At 36.9% G+C, this 21,764-nt stretch overlaps 1 protein-coding gene across 1 annotated transcript; it reads right to left on the bottom strand.

The window, feature by feature from the left end:
- Positions 1-54: 54 nt before the first annotated feature.
- Positions 55-20,050, bottom strand: SPDL1 (spindle apparatus coiled-coil protein 1). Its single transcript, XM_009706886.1, has 12 exons — positions 20,024-20,050; positions 18,065-18,231; positions 15,775-15,951; positions 15,270-15,464; positions 14,809-14,958; positions 14,217-14,315; positions 13,251-13,361; positions 10,423-10,563; positions 8,805-8,914; positions 7,445-7,632; positions 6,145-6,490; positions 55-205 (listed from the first exon to the last, which is right to left on the bottom strand). The coding sequence occupies exons 2-12, from the start codon at positions 18,221-18,223 to the stop codon at positions 55-57; spliced, it is 1,827 nt and encodes a 608-aa protein (XP_009705188.1). The 5' UTR covers positions 18,224-18,231; positions 20,024-20,050.
- Positions 20,051-21,764: the final 1,714 nt, after the last annotated feature.

The following is a 21,764-nucleotide window of genomic DNA, read 5'->3' as shown; positions in this document are numbered from 1 at the left end:
CCTGCTGAAACAGGACTCCAAGTTGTTCAGGTTATTTCCAGAAACATAAAACTTCTATTGCTGAGCACATTGTGTTTCCGAAGTTGGCTTCGAAGATACATACAATGTTGTGTAATTTTTCTTTCGTGTTTTCTTCTCAGTCGTGATTTTATTTTCTTTCTTGTCTTCTTTTTCCATAGTTTCAAATCTGGATTCAGCTGTTAACCTATAGGCAAAGCAACCATTCTAAATGCATATTTAGTTAATAGAAAACAGGGCTAACAAAATCAACAAGCCAGTTGGCATACAAGACCATCCATATGCAAAGACAGAGCAAGCAGTGTTTAAGAATAAAGTGAGACTAAAATAAAGCATTTTTATATCAGTCCCATTCCTATTCCATCATTGCAAGTAGAGCCTTCCCCCCTGCCCTGTACCTGCTGAAGTGTTTGGTAAAGCAGGTCACTGGATGTGTTAACTGAAAAAAGTGACTGTGCCATGCACATAAAGGAGATCAATTCCACGAAAGCAAAACCCCAAGTGAAAAGTCCCAGCAACAAAATATAAACATGATGAAGTCAGGCATTTTGCTTTAACATCACCAAGAAAAAAAAAAAATAAAAAGAGGACTACACTTAAAGCAGTATACCAGTTTCCAACCTAGTTCTGCACTACTATTGCCTTGATCTTAATGCCTGATTATCTGAACAGAAGTTGATGGAAAAAATTTATTTTCAGGCCCTAAATTACACCATTTGTACACTGACATGTTTCAATTCTGCTATGAACGTAAAAGGGAATACAAATGCCACATTGCTGTTAAAGAGTTAAGTTCAAAACAAGATTTAGACATCTGAGCATCATCAAATGTTTTGATTATTTAAGAATTACTTAATAAACATACAAATGTGTCTTTAAAACAAATTGGTAAATAGCGATATTTACTCAACCAAATCACCCACAACCAATTGACTATTAGACAATTATTTCCACAGGAAAACAAATTATGGAAAATGAAATTCCAAACTAAATATGACTTTATATACCAACACAAATTCTGCACTGATTCATCACCACATCTGTTAAAGCAATTCTCTAGTGACTTTGTGGATTTCTAGTGATCTCAAGAGCCTCCAGTGAGCAACCCACAACAATCTACAGCTGCTTTCAATGATGGTTTTCCAAACAAGAATAGCTGCTACCCAGTTGTTAGAGATTTATTTGCAACAGAGATACAGCTGAAGATAAGGACTAGAAAAGGAGGTGTAACAAAAAAGTTTGAGCACATTTAGCTCCAGATTTGCCCCCTCCCCACCTCCCAGTCTGTCTTTACACACAAATATATCAAATAAGCTAGTCTTATCCATTGCAAGCAGTCTGCATATTATTTCCTGTAAGCACCATTTCAATAGACTAAAGCGAAATACGCTTTGCTGTCTGTCTCCCCTAGGTCAGCAGTGTTTGCTCCACCATTTGCTTTGTATTAAGTGCACACCTGTAATTCTGATGGCTAGCCATTTTCTGGCCATAGTCAGTTTTCCCCCAGCTGCCCTCCATTTTAGATGTGCTGCTACTTGCAAGTAGCCAAATAATTATGTGGTTACAACAAGAAGCAATCACTCAAGGAAGGAAGAAAATGTGTATTCTTAAACACTAAGCAGAGGATGATTACTAGTCTGCAGTTCAGCCTATGGTTCCCTAGCAGCTGTAATTAGGGATGGATAGCTTGGGTCTACACATCTGTTCCTATGGTAGATTCGCTTGAGTTACCCCTCCACTCTTCTGCCTTAAAGCCACCTCTGACCAAGGCCACCAAAACCAGTACTCTAGTGGCCGAAGTCTCCAAAAAGAATTCCCTATAAAAATACAGAACAAAGCAAGAACTGAAACAAACCAAAAGGCCAAATAAAAATTGAATTGACTTAAATTATGTTCCAAAGCAGCACAACTGGATTTATATGAAATGGTCTTTTTACAGTAGGAGGTAACTCTGTTAAGTGTATAGTGTAACAGTTCTGGACATCAAATCCAGATCAGAAACACCACATTGTTTCATAAAAGTAAACCGCTATTAGAATTCATTACTTAAAAAATCATCTTTTTATGCTTTGAATGCACACCAAAACATTTATGCAAGTCAGTATAAAGTAAATTAATTTCCTCAGACTAGAACTATGTTGATAAATACCTAAAGTAATTTATCAGAGGACTGACACTGACTTATGAAAATTAATGCGCCATTTCATCTTCGTAAGCCACACTTTTAGGTTAGTTATAGCTTTTGTCTGGATCAGCAATATATTGCCATGATTTGGTTTACTCATGAAAATTTTAGTTTATGGCAGTGAAGTATTCAGAAATGCCTGAAGATTCAACTAAGCTTTGTGACAATGAACAGATAATCCAAGCAAATAAATTTTTCCTCTTTTATTTTTAGTATCTGATAGTCGGCCTGCAAATGCTTCAGGACTGATTAGTCTACAGTCTACAAGTTCTAGAGCCATACTTTCATTACCATTCTGAATTAATTTTTTTTAAAAATACATATTGTAGTACTGTGTAATAGAACATGTCTACAGGCTGCTACATGTAACAAAGAAAAAAAACAACAGACTGAGTTCAGTTAACAGATTCCGAAGTTAACAGCTGAGCATCATGTTCTGAAATTAAGTCCCAGAGTTCAAAAATCAGCCAGTCCCTCTTTTAATTCTTTTCTACAAAGCTTTGCGATAATGGAGGAGCAGCAGAGATAAAGTGTTATGAACTAACTGCAACCCCCATTCCCCATCCCCCCGTACCACTCGCCAAAGGGGAGGTAGAAGTTGGGAATGAAGGAGTGAAGTTGAGCCTGGGAAGAAGGGTTTGGGGTCAAGGGGGAAGGTGGTTTTCCTTTCTCTCACTCTCCCACTCTTTTAATTGGCAATGAGTTAGTCTTCCCCAAGTCAAGTCTGTTTTGCTGCCCTTGACTAATTGATACCTGTCTATCTCAACCCACAAGTTTTTTCCATCTTACTTTCTACCCCCATCCCGTTGAAGAAGGGTAGGGATAGCAGCAGGCTGCGCATTTAGTAACATGCCAAGGTTAACCCACCACAGTCCTCATACCAAGCCAGCTCATAGACCACCCCTTATAGCGTCGTCATATCTCCTGAAGTGTTCGCACAGGGAAATGGATCCATCAGTAAGCAGAGATCACAGTTAAATGCTTCAACTTAAAAAAATGCTTGTGAAACTAGGACATGATTCTACCAAGCTTTGGCTTTGTAGACCCCAAAAAGGAGATGCAACGGGGTTTCCTTCTACCCATTTAAGGAAGATCAACTAGTCTCATCAGATGGAGCTGTGCTTCCTGAGGATAAATGCCATGCCTAAAACCCTAAAGAGAGCATTAGTTATCCAGATCGCCTGCTAAGCTAAATGGCTATAGGCATTTGAAAAAAGTCCAAATGAGGTAGCTTTGGTATATGTAATCCAACTAAAAGACCAAATAAGCTCTTAGGCACACAAGTCCTTCTTTAGGTCCAACTAAAGCAAACAACCTCAACTCTAAAGGCAAACTAAGTTGGGCAGCAAGGGCTGGAATTTGCTATTTCTGTTTCAGAAGCGAAGCATTTCAATACACAAGTCAATCTTTTTGACCAGTTGGCCTAACAAAAGATATTGCTACCTATAACCTTTGCATTGCCTGATTTACAATAGCAATTAACAGTTAATAAGAATCACTTAAATATTTAAATCTTTAGTCTCAACTAGTATGTTCAAGACTCACAATACCATAACCCAATCAGTACCATCACCTAATAAAGTACTCCAATGTTTACTTGCTTTAAATTTTTGTAAGTATACACACACTGCAGATCTGTACATATGCTATCACTTCAAAGTTATCTAGCTTTCCTTGCTAAATCACATTAGCAAGCAAGCTTCTTCAAACAATGACATTTGTCACCTACACAAGCACATACAGATCACTTCATCGCCACCTAAGATTACAAAGCTTTTCAAACACCATTTTCTAGAAATGAAGTTTGCAATGCTTTCATGGTTACTATGGCTCTTTTGACTGCCACATTTAATGGACTGCTAATGACAGAGCTAGACTGATTATTGCACAAAAGCTACTCCAGTTACCAAATTAACTCCCAATGACCACGATAGCCTTTTCAGCCAGAGCATCACGTTACTTAACAAGATCAAACAATGACAATTATCCACTATGCACATGCCAATTATTTTTTCCTTCCCTCAACTCTCCATTTTCTGGTCCACATTCCTGCGCAAGTTGCCAATATTTTTTTGCCTTTGCGTTTAGCTGTATTCCTCTGTAGAGTTTGGGCACATCCATCACAGAACAGTCCAGAGATTCTTTCAGTGTTTAGAAACTCAACCTCTCAAACACTCAGATTTTAGAGACTTCTTATTTCATAATAAATTGTAACAGATCAGGGTTAAAGAAATCCTCAATGTTATCTTAGCAACATCATTAATTGGGGATTTAGTAGTTCATTAACAGTCAAAAACATGAACAGAACCTTCTGCCTGGATTTGCCTTTTACAGGTTCATACCACCACGGAAAACAACTTACAAGCTTATATGGACTTGTGGCCTTTCTGTTGTTCTCGTATTGGTGGTTTTTATTTTTTAAGGTTTACTGATTTCTGTTTTGTTCCTTATTTGAACCAACAGCAATGGGCGCAAGATTATAACCCTCCCTCTGAACAATGACTTCATCTTCCTCTTCCACTTTTTCTACTCGCTCTGCTTTCAAACATCAACTCCATAAAATAATTCCCTTTCTTCACCCCCTCTCTGGTAGGTTTACCCCTTCAGTTCACATAAACTGTTTCCAACAATTTCCTGTTGGCAGATACTATGTCTTCCTTTCCAAAAGAAATATGAGAAATAAGTTAAACTTTTCACACCAAGGTTACATGCTATCTGTTCTTTTATGTGTACAGAACCCTGTCAAAACACAATACCATCACTAAATTATCCTATCTTTCACCTCAACATTCCCTACCCACATCCAACCTCCCTCATCTTTCCTCCTCAGTAACAGTCCCTGCATATTTTGGCATAGCGACTTAAACTGCCATTTCTACCATATTCTTTCCAGATTGTTTCAGAAGATCATACTATTTGGTTACTTCAAAATCTATTAATTGTGTCCAATGCTACCTTGAATAATTAATCCAAGAGTTTAAATACCAATCTAATTACTTCTGAATACCATTAATTTTGGATATACTGTACAGATTTCCATGTGTTAAGCCTTCATCTTTGAAGCTACTGTCATTCTAGATGCAATAAACTATTTTTACTAGCAGACATTAGCAAGTTGTAAGCTCAAAACATCTTGAGTATCCTAGATGTCTTCCTCCCTCCAAACACTCAAACGTGTGTTTACAAAAATTATGAATACCTAGACTATACAAAAGCATCAGCTAAAAAAAAAATAAATCAGCATTCCTTTTACCAAGACAAAAATGTTGCAGCTAATTACTCTTCTGAGTTACTTTACATCTATCAAAAAGTAACTTAAATTCTCAGTACAGGGGAAAAACTTGATCTTAATTTAGCAGTTGTGCTTCTAGTTATCATGCATCCAGATTATTGAAGTCAGTTGTCTGACAACACAAACAGCATAATTAATTGTCTAATATCTTATACAACGCAAGTTCTGTTACCCCAATTCAGGTTAAGAATTAAATTTAAACAATTTTTAGGCTTTTAGCCAAATCTGAAAGTTGATGAGGGCTGAAATTAGGTATGAAACTGAAGCATGATACCTATTGCCTTTGTTACTTTGATATGTAACACCCGTGTGTGGCAGCTTTGAAGGGCCCAAGAACAGCGTGCTGTTTCTGAAGTCAGAGCAAACAGAGTGAGCTGTCATGCTATCTGCGTACCTTAAACATTTTCAAGTAATAGGGAAGTTATTTCAAAGACTGTTACAGTTTCAAGACCCTTTTTCATTAGTCATCATTTTAGTCTTTCTAAAAGGTACTGAGAGGTTCAACGTAGGCAGCCGGAGCTGAGGAATTACACTGCATGCAACACTGAGGAAATAAATAAAGAAGTGGATAGCATAGTTCATGCAGCGAAAGAAAAGAGATGCAGGTCTGTTCTGATTGCCTTGACCATAGACAGAAGCTGACACTGACCTGGGGGCAGCTGAAGTCAAGGAATTAATTCCACTTCTGCTATACGAAGTAAAGGCATCATGATTCGCATCTTTAGTTTTAACTCTCTTCCTTTCTCTTTCAGGTTCAACTACTTTTTGCATTGCTAGAAGAGCTGTATTCATTGGTGGTGCTTCAAGAGCGTGTTTTTTTGGAGAAGCATCACTTTGCTCCAAGTTTTTGGAAGTCATCTTTGTTTCTTCCTTACTGGGCAATTGAATGAGACCAGCTTCTTTTACTGAAGTATTTTTGCTGTCCAAGTATTCACAACAGGCATCCAGTGGAATCTTCTCCCTCTTCTTTTTAATTTTAGTGTCTTTAGGTAATTCTAGGAAAAAAGGAATATACTTTTTGTACACAAGCAAAGCTGGAGTTAACCTGTCCATCAACATTTTCATAATAAAACTAATAAATAACACTTCACATAACTGAAGACCTTGGAATAATTCTTAATAGACAACTTATATCCCTTAAAGAATGTCCCTTCATATAATCTGTTATTAGTAAGTAAGCATGCAAACAGAAGTTAGCTTGAAAAAGAGACAAAGTCTTTCTCCCCATCCACTCTACCTTTTTACCAAGGCTTTTAATTGGATGCTCTGAACTACACAAATATGCTTAATTATTTCATTTCCATTTTGGAGCCTGCTGAGATAAGCTTCCATAACTAACATTTTAAAATTAAATCCATTGGTTTTGGTACTTGTCCATACCCAATTCACCTATCTGGTTCCCCACTCATCTTCCTCCACAGGCTACAGCTCCCTTGTTTCTGCACATATGTAGGTATCAGCTGTTTTTCAGGTAGGCCTCTGTTGTCAAAACTTAATCGATGTTAACTTGAGCTACTATACAGGTTTTTTTCCTCTAAATGCTTGGTACTTCCTACAGAGTTCCTATCAGCTGCCTACATTCAGAAAGCCAGTACTTCTCATCAGCAGATACTCCTACTATTATGAAAAGCCCCTCCTGAGATATTTTTCCCCCCCATCTACTTCACTATGGTTATCCAACTATATTCTATAAAGCCTCCGAACACTGTGATTTGTACTCTTTAGTCTTCTGAAATTGGTGTTAGCATACATCTTGAAGTAAGGTCCTTGAGCAAGGTATGGCTTTACTATTTCAGTTCAGCAGTTTTTGGACCAGGTTATTATCAAGAAGGCAGCCATTTAAACATTAGCTTATATATGGAACTAACCCAATGTCTTCCCATTTAATGTTATTCAACTTGTGAAGGCTAAGAAGACCAGATTTATTTATACGGAAAAGTGATATTTACCTTCAGGTTCATATTTCATTTTTAGCTCATCCAGCATAACTCGCAAGTTCATATTCTCACTCTGACAAGCTTGCAAATGCCTCTCGTTTGTGAAGAGTTTCCTTTCAACTTCCAGAACCCTTTGGCTCTCATACAGAGCTTTCATCCTCTGCAAGGACAGTTCGTTTTTCAAGGTTTCTGTTTCCTTACTGGGATGGGAGGAAAATTATAGTCACTCAGGCTTGTTTGTTTTTGTTGTGTGTTTTGTTCTTTTTTTTTTGTGGTGTTGTTAGGTAAAACAGCAGATAAAGTTAACTAAGCATTCAGTGACTTCACATAAAATTCGTATTTATACACTAGTAGCAAATGAAAGAGACCTCTTCCAGTACAAGTAAAGTTCTCACTTGAACTTGACAGGGCACTGAGTTTAGTTACCAGTTAAAGACTGCTTGTTAAAAGCAAAGCTGTATGCTGAACGCCACATACCTGCATATGTAACTGGTTTGAGAAACCTTCCCTAACCTACAAATTCATTATTTCATTAGGGTTTTTCTAGCCTGTGTACAAGTTAATACAACTACTTCTATAACTGACAACACAAGATTTACACAAAAGTGTGACCCTAAGCAACCAACACAAAAATAATTATGTTAATACTCAGTGCATGTCCTTGCCTCTGTTTCAGAGGCCATTAACTTCCACCTCATAAGCACTGAATCACCGTTCCTCAACAATCCCAAGGTACTCAGATCACACCAGTTTCTCGCAATAGCAACAACAGTGAGGTGACAGACCTCTCAGGAACTCCCACAGCAGACCACTGCCTCCTGCTGTAACTGTGATCGTTTCATCCGAGGGCTCAGAAACACTCCTGAGGCCAAACAGTATGGGATTTCTAATTAATATATGGAACTTGCTAGCCAAAAGAACACATCAACTAAATAGTCCAATAAAAAATTTCAAGTGTTATTATCTGGCTCTTTTTAGAAGAAAAATAAATATAGGCAACCTATAGACTTTAAGAAGCTTCATACTTATGTTCCCTTAATGTTCCCTTACAGGTGTGGTTTTTATTTTTTTAAGTTCTCAATTATCTTGTATGTAGGAGTATCAACAACATTTCTAGAAGAAAGAAACAATAATATAAAATAGTTCTGCTGCTAGCTTTTGCAACAATAAAGTTACAAACAAAACAGCTCAGTCCTATAGCGAAGATAGGATGGTTCCACAGCATTAGAAAATGAGACAATGAGGATATCTGCACATACAGTCAGTGGACTACATACAAAGAGTAACAAAAAAAAGGGAGAATAAAAAACAAGTAGCTAGAAGATAACCAGACTACAACCAGCTTCTAGGTCTCGGACCATTAAGTACTCACTTTGAGTTGTCAAGTTTCATTTGCAGTAAATCTGCATAGTAACCATCTTCAGAGTCGCCTCCTTTTGAGTTACTACTAGCTCTGGATTCTTCCATATTCTCATATAAAGTCTGAGAAAGAAAAAAAAGTCAAGCTGTCAAACAGTAACCTTTCAGAAACACATTAGCTTAGTCCTCAGGTGAAATTTTCCATGCATTTATATGGAGAAGTCTCATCATAGAAGCTTTTAAACATATAAGAGAGCTCAGTTGCTCCAAGTACTTCCTCATTTGTTAAAAATGTCAACTACCACTGAAACTGACAGTTCTCTCCCATTCACTGAAATAAAGAGAAACAAAAAAAGCAAGTTCTCAACTCCAGAAGGTTTTCAAATAGCATTGCAGAACAGTTATCTTCCTTTTTACTTGAAACAATACAGGTTAGTTAACCCACAGGGAATTAGTTTCAGCCTCTCTTTCTGAGCTTCAGCAGCTAGACCCCAAAGGAATACAAGTCATATTAATCGATAGCCAAAATCCCCGTGTCAATTACATCTTTTAGATGAGAAAGTTGGTTCATAGTAAAGGCGTCATAAATGCAATAAACTTCCTACAAAATACATCAGTAATGCGACATTCTGGGCTTTTTGTTTTCTGGTTTTTTTTCTGAACAAGCAGTGCTCTGCTTTAATACTGTCCTACGGATCTCACAGGCTTCTGTCAGTCACTGACTGCAGGTACTTTTGACAGTTATTTGAATCAATCATTTAACTTCCTGACACTACTTATTTATGGCATAGAGACAAAAATAAATACTGATCAAGCTTATACATGACAAAACTGCTAAAGCAATCAAGCTGTCTCAATTGCTTACTAAAATGGGTTAAGCCTAGCTTTATGCCACTTCAGTTAAATGCAGAATAGAAGATGCTATCCTAGAAAGCATAATCCTAATGCATAAGCTAATACATCTAAGTTTACATTCCAAGCTGTGATAAAGACGGACCAAATGAGTCCATAAATACCTAAGAAAGGCGACAGTTTTTTCACTCTGTATACACACAAACATCAGTAACATTACAATAGTGCATACAAGTGTTGTTCTGTATTTCTAACCTTCCAAAGTATTGACAAAATGCTATCAAGTTGCATAACAGGACTGAAGAAATTGCTTTACAAAGATGATTAAGCAATTGAGTTTTTCTAGAAAAGTGCATGCATCAACTGCAAAGTTAAGACACATTCAGGAAATAAATACCTAAGAAATCCAATATAGCTGAAACTAAAAAGTGATAAAGTCTAAGTACAGAGTAAAAACATGAAATGGTTATGTCTTCCAGGAGACAAATCAGGCGTCATAGCTCAGAGAACTTTGACTGAGTAATTGAATTTAAACACTACAGGCAACTATGTAAAATATGAAGGTGCTACACACAGAAACCCAGAAAAGACTATTTCTCCAAGTCAGGGGTTGGGGGGTGTAGAATTCTCCGCTTCTCTGAACTTCAGAAGTTCCCTTCTCAAACCTGAAAAGGATCCCTTCTCAAACCTGAGCATGGACTTCAGATAGTTTTCATAATTCTTATTCTCATGTTTTAGCTTCTGATTATGACTTTTCCACCTAATTACAAACCACATACCTTAAATTTTTCTAGCTGCCTCACTTTCATAAGAAGATCTTCTATCTCACCATTCTTTTGTTCTAACATTGACTGTAAGCGTTCCAGCTGCTCAAATTCTGCCTGAGAGCCTTTTATCTGTAGCAGTGTAGCCATCTGCAGCTGGAGAAAAAAAAATGTTTTGTCTTGTTAAAATCTTATTTTAACAAATACTGGGTTAAGTGACTGAAAAATCTCAGCCTCTTACCTAGAGCAGTTAGGGTACTCAAGCCTTCTAATTCTAATCCTGAATACAGAAATGCACCAGACACTTAAACTCAGTAGTCTTCAAAACATAGCCTTTGCAATTATCACTGTAGGTTGATACTAAAAATCCTCAGGAGAGCTGAAAACTTACCAACAGAGTAGTCCTGAGGTGTCATATCTTTCTCTGTATTGACTAAGGAACCTATAAATATACTGTCCGGGAGACACACAATATTTCACATGCAAACCATTAAACACCAAGTCAGCTAGATCCAAACTACAGTCCCGCCTTGTTTATCAGAGCTAAAATGCATTTGTCAACAACTTCTCACTTGAGAAAAAGCACTCTAGTTCATGAACGAGTTTAAAAACCCCTTTTTTGCAGTTCTGCTTCTGAGGTACAGATAAACTATAAACTATCCTTATGTAATATTAATCCAAGAAACAATCCAAGAATTTCAGCTTCTACTACTTCAGTAGAACACATCCTTTCAAGCAAAGGAACTCCCTTTGCCATTACGAAAGAAGTTTATCAAAGTCAAGTCTTGCATTTATGGCAGATTTTTCTGATGCTGTTAACATAATACCATAGTACAAGGGCTTTAACACATTTGGTTAGAAGTAATACATCGGACATTTAAACAACTGGAGAAACAAGATGAAATGCAATAATGGAAAGACTTAACATGTGATAACTGTGACATTTTTACTAGTCTAGTCAGTATCGATAAGGTAACACTGTAGGACACTTGAGGAAATAGCAGGGAAAGGATCAACTGAAACGAATTAGACTAGAAATGAACAGAGAAAGCTAGAGAAGAGCAATTACCCTATGGAATCTCCTATGTCAAGTAAAGGATATTGACAATTCTGTACACAAGCTAGAGTAGAGAAAGATTCAATTGTCTCCTCCTCATAGCTTCTACAGGACCTAAGGGAGGCAAAATTTTAACCCCTACTAGCTGGCTAAAACTATCCTTACATTTCCCAAGCACATAGACACCTAACCTTTTACCCTTTCACTTAAAAGAACACTTGCTAACTGTCAGACTTGCAAATTGCAGTTCATCTACATAAAAACAAAGAACAGAAACATTAAGAAACTGGAAGAGATACTGTGGGCTGTGGTAAATACACCAGGCATGGTAAAACTGTCACAGGAGTACTGCTTACATTCTGTTCGGGAGTCAGATCTTCAGAAATCATCAGTAAATTCTGATTACATTTGACTACTAAAGTTTCAACAACAGTTAACTATACTGTGGGAATCAGCTGCTGAATGAAGAGATCAGTCAACTACAGATTGAGCTTTAACACACAGCATCACAATGCAACCCAAAGCAGAGAGGATCCTAACAGAGATCTAAGAGAGCAGCTTAAGCAAAACAGCTGTCCTAACAAACCACCTATCTCCAATACTGATATTGGAAGCAACTTCATAGGGACAAATGAGTACAAATTGAAATGCCAAATACAAACATTAAGCAGTCGCACAGGGATAGCAGTTTGCCTCAGCTCTTGGTGAAAATCTTCAGTATTAGCTATGTTTCTTATACCACTCAATCAGTATGACTGACTTACCCTGACATCACAAGGAGAAAGTTTCTGAAGAAACTGATCCTATTCAATCATTTTACTCACTCAAGTCTAGTTCTCAAGGTCAGATTTAGTAAAAGAATTCCTTTGCTGCATCAGTAGTTCTTTTCTTCTCCTTTAAGAATGTTGTTTCAATTACTTTCATCCCACTTCTCCCCAAAAAGTTAGGTAACACAAACCTCCACCTTCAGTGTTACTCATTATCATGACTCTTAATGTTTAAGCACTCTCCTCAAACTGCATGATCAAGTATTTGATCAAAATTAAAGGATCCACTCTTGTATTGGAAAAATCAGAAGACCAACATGTAAACAGATGGCAGTTTTGCATCATCCCCCTTACATTATCTTGTAAACTAGCCTCTGCTAACTAGTTCTCAATAGTATTAACCAACAGGCTCCCCATCCTATAAAAGTGTAGCCTAAATTAAATAGTTATGACAAAGGTTATGATTTATTCTCGCACAAAAGATAAGGAAAAGCAAGAAAAGTATGGACAAACACAAAACAAGAAAGCAACCTAGAGAGTAAAAAAAAAAAACACAAACCAAAACCAGTGTGATCAGAGGACAGAGTACAAGTCTGTCCTTCTCGTTGCATTCATTCCTGACAACCACAGTTCACACACAAACAAGTGATTCATGTAGTATGAGAATTAGTTAAGAACATAAAAAGCAATTGTCAAGACAAATTGAATACCAGCTTGACTGACAGGAGTTGTGTTTTAATTTTATCCATTTAACAACTGCCAAAGTAAGCAAACACAGCGCCTTCAGCAGATCTTGGAATTCTAGGATAAAAGTAGTAACACTAGCAACAATACAAAAATACTGATGTACCATAGAAATCGAATAACACAGTGACATCTCACTTGTTTTTTTCCCCCATTTCCCTCCCCCAGACTACTGTATCATATTTTAAAGATAATCAAATCCCCTAGCCTGTGTACTAAAGCATCGCCTTATCAGACCCCAAGGAAACCCTGTAGTATTACAGTAATGGTCATACCTTCATTCTTTGCAATTGTTCTCTAGTGAATGCATGCTGTTTTTGTAGTGATTGATATTTTATTTTCACACTGATCAGCTGTCGTTCCATTTCTGCCCTACGGTCCTCCACCTACAGAACATTGTTAACAATTATTACTATGAAAATTATATCATCCAAGTGATGACAAGTGTTGAGTTTTACAAGGAGATGTTGCATAGCAATTAATGTGGGTTCTACAAATACTGCTTTTCCAGCAACAATACTTGAAAATATTCGCTATTGTCATTTCCTCCAAGATAAAAATGAGTATACAGTGTTGTAGCAGCTGAAGTCCAATCAGTAAAGTGCAACAGATTTTTCTTTTGTTCTTTTGATATCAAAATCAAGTAACATTTCATATGTTTCAGTGTTGCCGCAGAATAGTTTTGTCCACTGGCATCAGGACAAATAGTTTTGGAAAAACACAAACTGTGTACCAATTTTATCCAGTCCCTGGGTGTACTTCCTATGCATTTAACAGCAGCTGAACTCTTATTCCACAACTAAATCAAAAACCCTCTCAAACATCCAGCCATTTCCAGCATGTTTTCAAAAGTCCGCTTCTATCAGCATCTTTTAATATTTCACATACTATCTTCTGTATTAAAGGCAGCTTACCAGCTGAAAAAAACTACTTAGAGTTAAGAGCTTCAGACAGAACTGTCATTGACCCTCAGTCCCATCTTCTATCTTGATAGCCACGTAACTTTAAGTGATTCCATTAAGTTTACTAACCTCTCAACTTCAGCGTACGCATAAAAATTGTTTTCCATAGGTCAGTTCCTAGACAGTTCAACAGTGAAGTAGTATTTGAGGAATAGGTATTCATGCTGGCCAGATCAGGTACAGATACTCTAATAGCATCAATGCAATATAAGAAATAAAACTTAGGAAGTATTGCTTCTCTCCTTTGTATATTCTCAGGTATATGTAGCATAATTGTACCTCAGCAAAGAGAGAATTGCCTTTACGTGTAGGGTCCAAAGATTGTTGCACTGCATGATCCAGCTGAACCTGAAGCTCCTGATTAGCTTCACGGGCTTTCTAGATTAAAGCAGAGAGAATATTAGTCATTTAAGCATCTTATGTACCGCATATATGAATTTAAATCTGATAGTTTTACCTCTTTTTCATTTCCTATGCCTTTAGCACAGATTATATTGTGCTGAAGTACTTAACTGTGCATACAATTCTAGTCAATAAGAGACATTCAATTTCAGTTCTCTAAAAGGCTTAATATTCCACTTGTTCTTCAGGACAAGAGCACAACTAAAACCTTTAAAAGAAAACTTTGATGTTTATCAACTGCATTAATGGTATTGAGACTATCAGCCAGCCTCGCTCTGTTATTTACTCACAAATCTTCTACTCCCCAGTACAAAAAATTTTCCAAGACATTCAGTAGGAACTTGAAATAAAAATAAGAATGATATATATCAGTGATCTATGTTCCTCTGCCTTCTTTTTGCCTCCCTCTTCAAAACTCCTTGCATTTCTATCTATTATCTACCACTGTTGAATAAAATTAAGAGAATACCTCTAATGCATTACAGTAAGAAACAACTTCTTTTTCCCTTTCTTCTTTTTCTCCCAGTAGACGCTCCAGTTGATTACGTAAATTACTGTTTATGAGTTCTAATTGTTCTTTACTGTACTGCAGTTCATTCAGCTTTTCTTCAACATTGGCCTAAACAAAACAAAAAAAAAATACCAAGTATGAAATAAAAAGTTTTTAAAACAACTTGAAGAAAACCAGGCCCAAGTGATTCAAACAGGTTTGTTAATAGTAATTACTTTTAATACAAAATGTTATCTTGAAGACGAGGTCGTATTAAAGTCTAGTTATTAAGGCTAATTTTTCCTTTGTATATTTTCTTAATTGTAAGCCAATCATAATGTAGCAATATACACAAAGCATCTGAAAATGAAGTAAGCAAAAGCATAGAATTTTATCTTCAACTAGTCTACAGTCCTAATGATTAAGTACTAGTCACGCACCTTCACACTTTCTAGTTCAGTGAGTTCTATTTGAAGATTGAGCATTTCTGAAGACATCGTCTCATGTACACGTTCAGACATCATACGTAGCTCTTCTGATTTGGCAGCAATTATTTCCTTCTGGTGATCCACTTTATGTCTCAGTTGCTTCTCTGAGAGTCGGGTTTCATCTAGTTCTGCTTTCAGGTTCTCCAACTTATAAGACAGTTGACAAGTAAATAGTACCATTTTATAATAAATTCTTGAAAAGCAGAGTACTTTTTTCTAATTGCAGAAAATGTCTTAGAAATACAAATCACGAGTAAACTTCTAAAAATAAGCTTTTAAATTTCATCTAATTCACAATCTAACTATGCAGATGTTCGTTAAAATGCAACCAAACAAGGTCCTACACATTATAACTATTTATTAGCTTTGTTTTGCTAGTAAGCGTGCAATTAGGAGCTAAATACACATTCTTTAAAATGCTATTAGCAACTTTTTAGCTGTATATTAGTTGCCAAACCTTGTTTTTAAGGTCACCAATTTCTTGTCCATAGACTCTGGCAAGCTGTTCTTTCTGTTTATCCAGCTGCATGTTTTGCTGTTGTTTAAGGGAATCACATTCAAAACTCAAGCTTTCCAACATTCGATTCTTGAGTTCAATTTCTCTCTGAAGAGAGTATTTCTCTTGTTCAAATTTCTGAAAGAAATAACACACTAGTAAATCTAAAAGTAATATTCATAAATGCCTAGGGAACAGTGTACTAAATACAGACTCAGAACCAAGACCCTAAATGCCTAAAATTTGTAGCTCATTCAACTTGTTGTTAAAGTCCCAATTAGGGAATTGTCATACCCATGTTTTAATAAAAAAAAACACTGCTCTGAAATTATGACTTATTTGATTACATAATATTCTCTTCTTCACAGAAATTGTGTATTTCTTTGCACCCAACATGAAAGGTGTGGGGATCTTTTCTGGAAGTGTAACAAATAAATTTAGTGAGAGCTTACAGCTCCTTTCTACCACCATGGAGCGCAGTTATGTTAAAAATCGTAACAGTGCATCAAGTGTTCCCCTACTGCAGAACAGCTGTGTTCAATGTTTGCTAAAGGCACCTAAATTGTCTACTGTTTTGTAATAAATCCTATTAACCCTTCCAGACTGAAGAATGACTTTTTAATCAGCTTCCTTCTATGCCCAACTATATCTGTTTGCTATTTATAAAGCGCAGCTTCATTTTACTCTTCCATTCAGCTTGCAATTAAGAAGGAAAAAAAATCTGAAAGCAAAAAAAGTAAACATGACAAGCAAATTAGTATAAGGGTGCAGGATTTCCTTTTTTTTTTTTAATAATATAACTCTTGAAATACGAACCAGAAATAAAAGGATGGACCATAACAAAACTAAAGGCTGTCAAGTATGAAATAGACCCCTGTGGCCTACACACTAGCTTATCAAGGACAGGCTTAGCTCTCAAATATACAGGGCAAGAGTTTTAACTCAATGATAAAAACAGTGCATGGAAAAGGTTTCGGAGTGCACTGCTGGTCAGACCCAAGAAAGGCAAAAAATCTATCATGATATGTCTACAGAGACTTACAGAAGAGCACACAGATTTTTCTGAAAGACTCTTGTGACTACTGTTAAAACTTACAGTAGTGTTGATGGTAATTGCTTTGGTTCTCAGATTCCAAAGAGGAGAATCACAGATTCAAAAGCTGAAAACAATCTGGTGGATAACCACGGTTCCCACACAAGATGCTATTCTGCTGCCCTCGGAAGCTAACTTACTAATTGATCTGGTTCACACAAGCGTAGCTCATAACTTTGCTGCATCCTGTAAGACTGGATTACCACCTATGGGTGCAGCTTCACAACATAGTACCTACCATCCCAGGTTGCCAGCAGAAAAGGATGATCCTGCCCTGCCTTCCTTACCACTGGTGCTTTCTGGCTGCCTCTCTTGCACTAAGCATACTAACAGCAAACTGATCAAATTAAGTTATTAGTGTTCATTCAGAACAGCAAGGTGCTACAACTCTCCAGTTTGTAAAAAAACCAAAACACCAAACCAAAAACTACAACAAAGCCACAAAGATTTTAGCTTTATCACAAGAGAAGGGATGGATGCACACCAAGAAACAGACTAAATGAAAAAGAAATGGCCTATCTGAAGCATGGGCTGACTGTAAACAAACATCAAAATTAAACTGTTCATGAAAAGTGGAAGAGTTTTTCCTCATTGGAATTTCCTTGAAAAATTACCAAGAAGCAAACTGATCAACTAATACCTCTATATTTCAACACTATACTACTCTCTTTTCTGCGCTGTAAAAAAAAGTCGTAATAAACTCAGAATCCCCTAGTATTTAGAAAGTTTTAAAACTTCACTACAGAAGAACTCAATTTTACAATCTTGCTGCTAGCATTCTTTTTACAACTAGAAGTGATACAAAGGTTACAAGGAGAGCATAGCGTGAATGAATTGCTAAATATACCCAAAATACATGCTCTAAAACAAATTTACTTTATCACTTAATATTCATTTTACATTAAAGGCAATTAATCCTACACAGTACTGAACACTTGATGCATAATTAGCTATGAAACCCTGTCCCAGTTAGACAAAATTATGCTCAGTATCTTAGAGCCGAGATAAAAAAAATCTTCTCCACAGATATTTAAACTAAAAAGGTTTATTAGAATCAATCTAGACTCTAAAAGGCATTTAACACACCTGTGATATTCAGAAAATGGTTAAAATAAAACGTTCCTGACTGTGTTTTTTACTCAATGTTTAAAACATCACCTCAGTTTTCTCCGTCAATTCATTGCGTGTTTGATCCAACTGATTTTGAACTTCACTTTGGGACTCCAATAAGTGCAAGCCATATTGTGCTGCCTTCCTCCGTTCATTCTCTGCTTCCTTGAGTTGCTGTCTAAGATTTAAAATGGTCTCTGTCTCCATTTTTCTTCCTTTTGTTACTTGAACATTGCAAACACAAAATGATTAAAAAACATATTGCAATAAGTTACAATAGTTAATCTGAAAGAAGTTATTGAATTTCCTTTCTTAATCAGGATACAAGGATATTTTTGCATTAATGCAAGACTCAAAAAAGACATAGCTCATGAACAGTCCTGTGAACAGTAAAATAATAGCTATTTCTCCATAAACTTGGTTTACATCTTATTCCTGACTATGTCTTAACTAATAGCATGCAGCAAAACAACTCCTGTGTACCCAGCCTGGTTTCCTAGCACACTAGAACAAGAGTTAACCTAGTACATAGCTATCTTGCTATATACAAGAGAAGGCTAGGAAATAACCTTGTAAAAAACACTTCTGTGCATATGGCTGACAATATTCTCTGTGGTATTATAAATAAAGCCACATTAAGTATGGCATTTCTTGCATACACAAATAACACTTCAGATTCATGTCAGCAGCTGTATTCACGGGGTAGTTTACTCCTAGTAACATTATGTGGGATATAGAAACAGATAAAGGTAGTTCAAGGAAAGAGTCAAAAACAGAAACTCTGTTAAAATACATGGAATTTTAACACAAGGACATGCTTAATGGAGTCTTTCACGACTGGTTTCCACTTTAAACTTAACTTGCTGCTGGTAACCTATTTGTTAATAACCGTCTTTGTCATATGCTTCAGAAAACTCATCCATGTCTATCTTCATATCGTAACAGAAGACACAAGTAAACATGCATTTTGCAAAAAGTTTGTCAGAATAAATACAAACAAATTATTCTAAAAAATAAAAACCAAGTCAAATTAACACCATAAGCTTGTATGACCGCTTGCTCCCAAATCTATTAAATCAGCACATAGCAAAAAAATCCTATTAAGACAGAAAACGCTAAGCACCTCAGGCTTCTGAACAACATAAGCTAAGAGCCCTCTCCAAAAGCATGCAGTAACAATGATATAAAAATCAAAAAAAAAATCTACAGTTGCTTTTCCAAAGCCAGGGTTCATAATTTTTATATAATTTCAAGATTAAAGTAATTCTTCATTGAAGATCTTATTCTGTGCTTTTTCTTTTTACATAAACAGTTTAGCTGTTGCCATTTCTTACTGGCATATGTATTCTTATGAATGCTAACAGCATGCTGGTCTTAATCAAGAGCAAATTTCACAGCTCAATACAGGAGAAATTATTTTTAAGAGTCATTATTATGTACAGCCTTCACTCTTCTTTTTTTGCCAACTTCTATTCAACATAAAAGAAAATTTTAAACATGCAAAATCATATCATGCCAAAACTGTGCTAATTCCTTTCAGAGGTACTTAATAGGAAGATTTTTTGCATTTTCCATCCTTTGTTGGTTTTATCCAAGTTTAACACATACAAAGATACTTTATCCAGCCAGGCTCTGAAACTCCAGTTCTTTACATCTAACCATCGCAATGCTTGAAATACTATTTTGCACATTTATGCTAAAATAAGCCAGCTAAAGACAGGAATTTTGCATACCTGTAACTAAGAATCAACAATATTAATACTAGCACACGGACAGGTACTCTGTGTACAATTTAATAATCAAATGTTTAACAGTAAGATGTAGCAATACAAGCATATAGGCAACCACTCCTGGCATGCATTTGCATTAGTAAAGAGGAAGAATTAATCCTTATTTTTAAAGTTCTGTTTATGAAGCTTACTTCCTGATCAAACAACATTATACAGGCAACAGAGCAATTTGATTGCTCCTAGCTTACTAAATTAGAGTAACATTTTTAACACTCACCTTCAGAAGCCCATTTAAGCCTTTCTTGACCTTATTCTTGTACTCCACCTTTAAAAGAAAAAAAAAAGCAACAGTTATCTAGTCTGGAGGAGTATAAGCTGCCATCATAGCACAGTCCTTCATAGCAGTCCGTTTTCATAAAAGGCTTTATGTCTGTGGCTGTCTCATGAAGATGCAGATCACAAGCTAAAACCCCATAGAAATGCAAATCTTATTCAAATCTCAGATGAGGCAGCTGTCCGACAGTTTAGAAACAGCCGGATCAGGCAATGTTGCCAAAAGACAGATGCTCTGCAATTGGCCTGTGGGGTAAGTAAACAGGCTACACCCAGGGTCACCTTCTTCCAGCACACAGAGTTTTTAAGGGTTGTTTGGGGATTTGTGTCTTGCTCCCTCCTACTTCTTCAATCTCTTTTGCATGCTCTCCTCCAGTTTCACAGACTAGATCTTTGAGCTCTTAATAAATCATTTACTGGGTAGCATAAAAAAAGATCTTGGCTTTTCTTTATTTTTATAATTGAAATATGGAGGAAAAGAGAAAGTTTTCCTATTCACACATTCCTTGCCAGCTATTAGGGAAAACAGCAAGTATGCCTTTCGGAGCACAAATATCCTCAATTTTTCATTGTCAGTTTTGGATTAAGTTAATCAGACAAGTCCAGGTAGCTTTGTTGATAAAGCTGAACTGTTTTATAGAGAAGTAATTGCCTACAATTTACTATTACACATGAGGTTAAGTAAACTACCCTAAAAAAAAATGTTTTAAGATAGATTAACTAGGTAGTAAGGTGAGCAGGTAGGAGGGGAAATAATAAAAATCAATCTCCACTTACTCCACTGAAAGTTAAGAGAATTACTCACTTTTGGCTAATCATCTTCAAACATTTTATGACCTATTCCGTATTAAGAGCGCCAGACCTTGATTACTGAACCACTGAATTAATCCTTGATAAAAATAATAGGGTAGGAAAGAAAAAGGCACTCCCCCAGCATGCCTGCTTTCGTCTCCACTCTGTAACTGTTCTTCTAGTTAAGCTGCTGTTCCCCAGGGTCATACATAACAACTGTCTCTGTCCTGATCTATCTAGAAGTACCTGCACAGTCTTCTGATCACTAACATAATTAGCAAGACAGTTTCTGTCCCTTAAGCCAGGTATGCCCCTTACAATTCAATTACCTAAGCAAGTCCATTTCTTTACCTACCAAGCCGCACACTCAAGCTGAAATATTTTCAGGCCTAATCACCTTTCACAAAACACATCCTTGGGTCAGTAAGTATTACAGAGAAAAAAAATAATAAATCAGACTACAGCCTGATGTTTTTGTCACTACGAAGTACTCTGCAAAGCAGCAACCGGCTCTGTTAGCACTTTGCTTAAACAGCGAGAGTGCACTGTTAGATCCACCCCTTAACCCAGGACACGACCCTCCGGTAGCTCAGGCCCGTCCCCCACGGTACTCTCCGCTTGCTGCTCGCACACCTCCCTCTCCCCCTCCAGCGTGAGCAAACGGCTGGCCCCAGCACCACGCTCTCAACAAGGGTCTCGTCAACACGTTACGCACCCATACAGGCAGCGGCTGACAGCGGCTGTGCCTCCCGCAGGGAAACGCCCTGCCCGTACCACAGCCCTGACGGGCGAGAGCCGGCGGAGGGAGAGGGGTCCCCCCACCTCACCTGACGCAGCGCCTCCGGGGCCCGAGGGAGAGAAAAGGGCCTTTCTCGCTTATCGCAACAGGGGAG

Source organism: Cariama cristata, unplaced genomic scaffold (genome assembly GCF_000690535.1).
Source record: "Cariama cristata isolate BGI_N322 unplaced genomic scaffold, ASM69053v1 scaffold2379, whole genome shotgun sequence".
NCBI lineage: Eukaryota > Metazoa > Chordata > Aves > Cariamiformes > Cariamidae > Cariama > Cariama cristata.
Note: the sequence above shows the minus strand (reverse complement) of the source record. Positions and strands in the feature narration are given on the sequence as shown.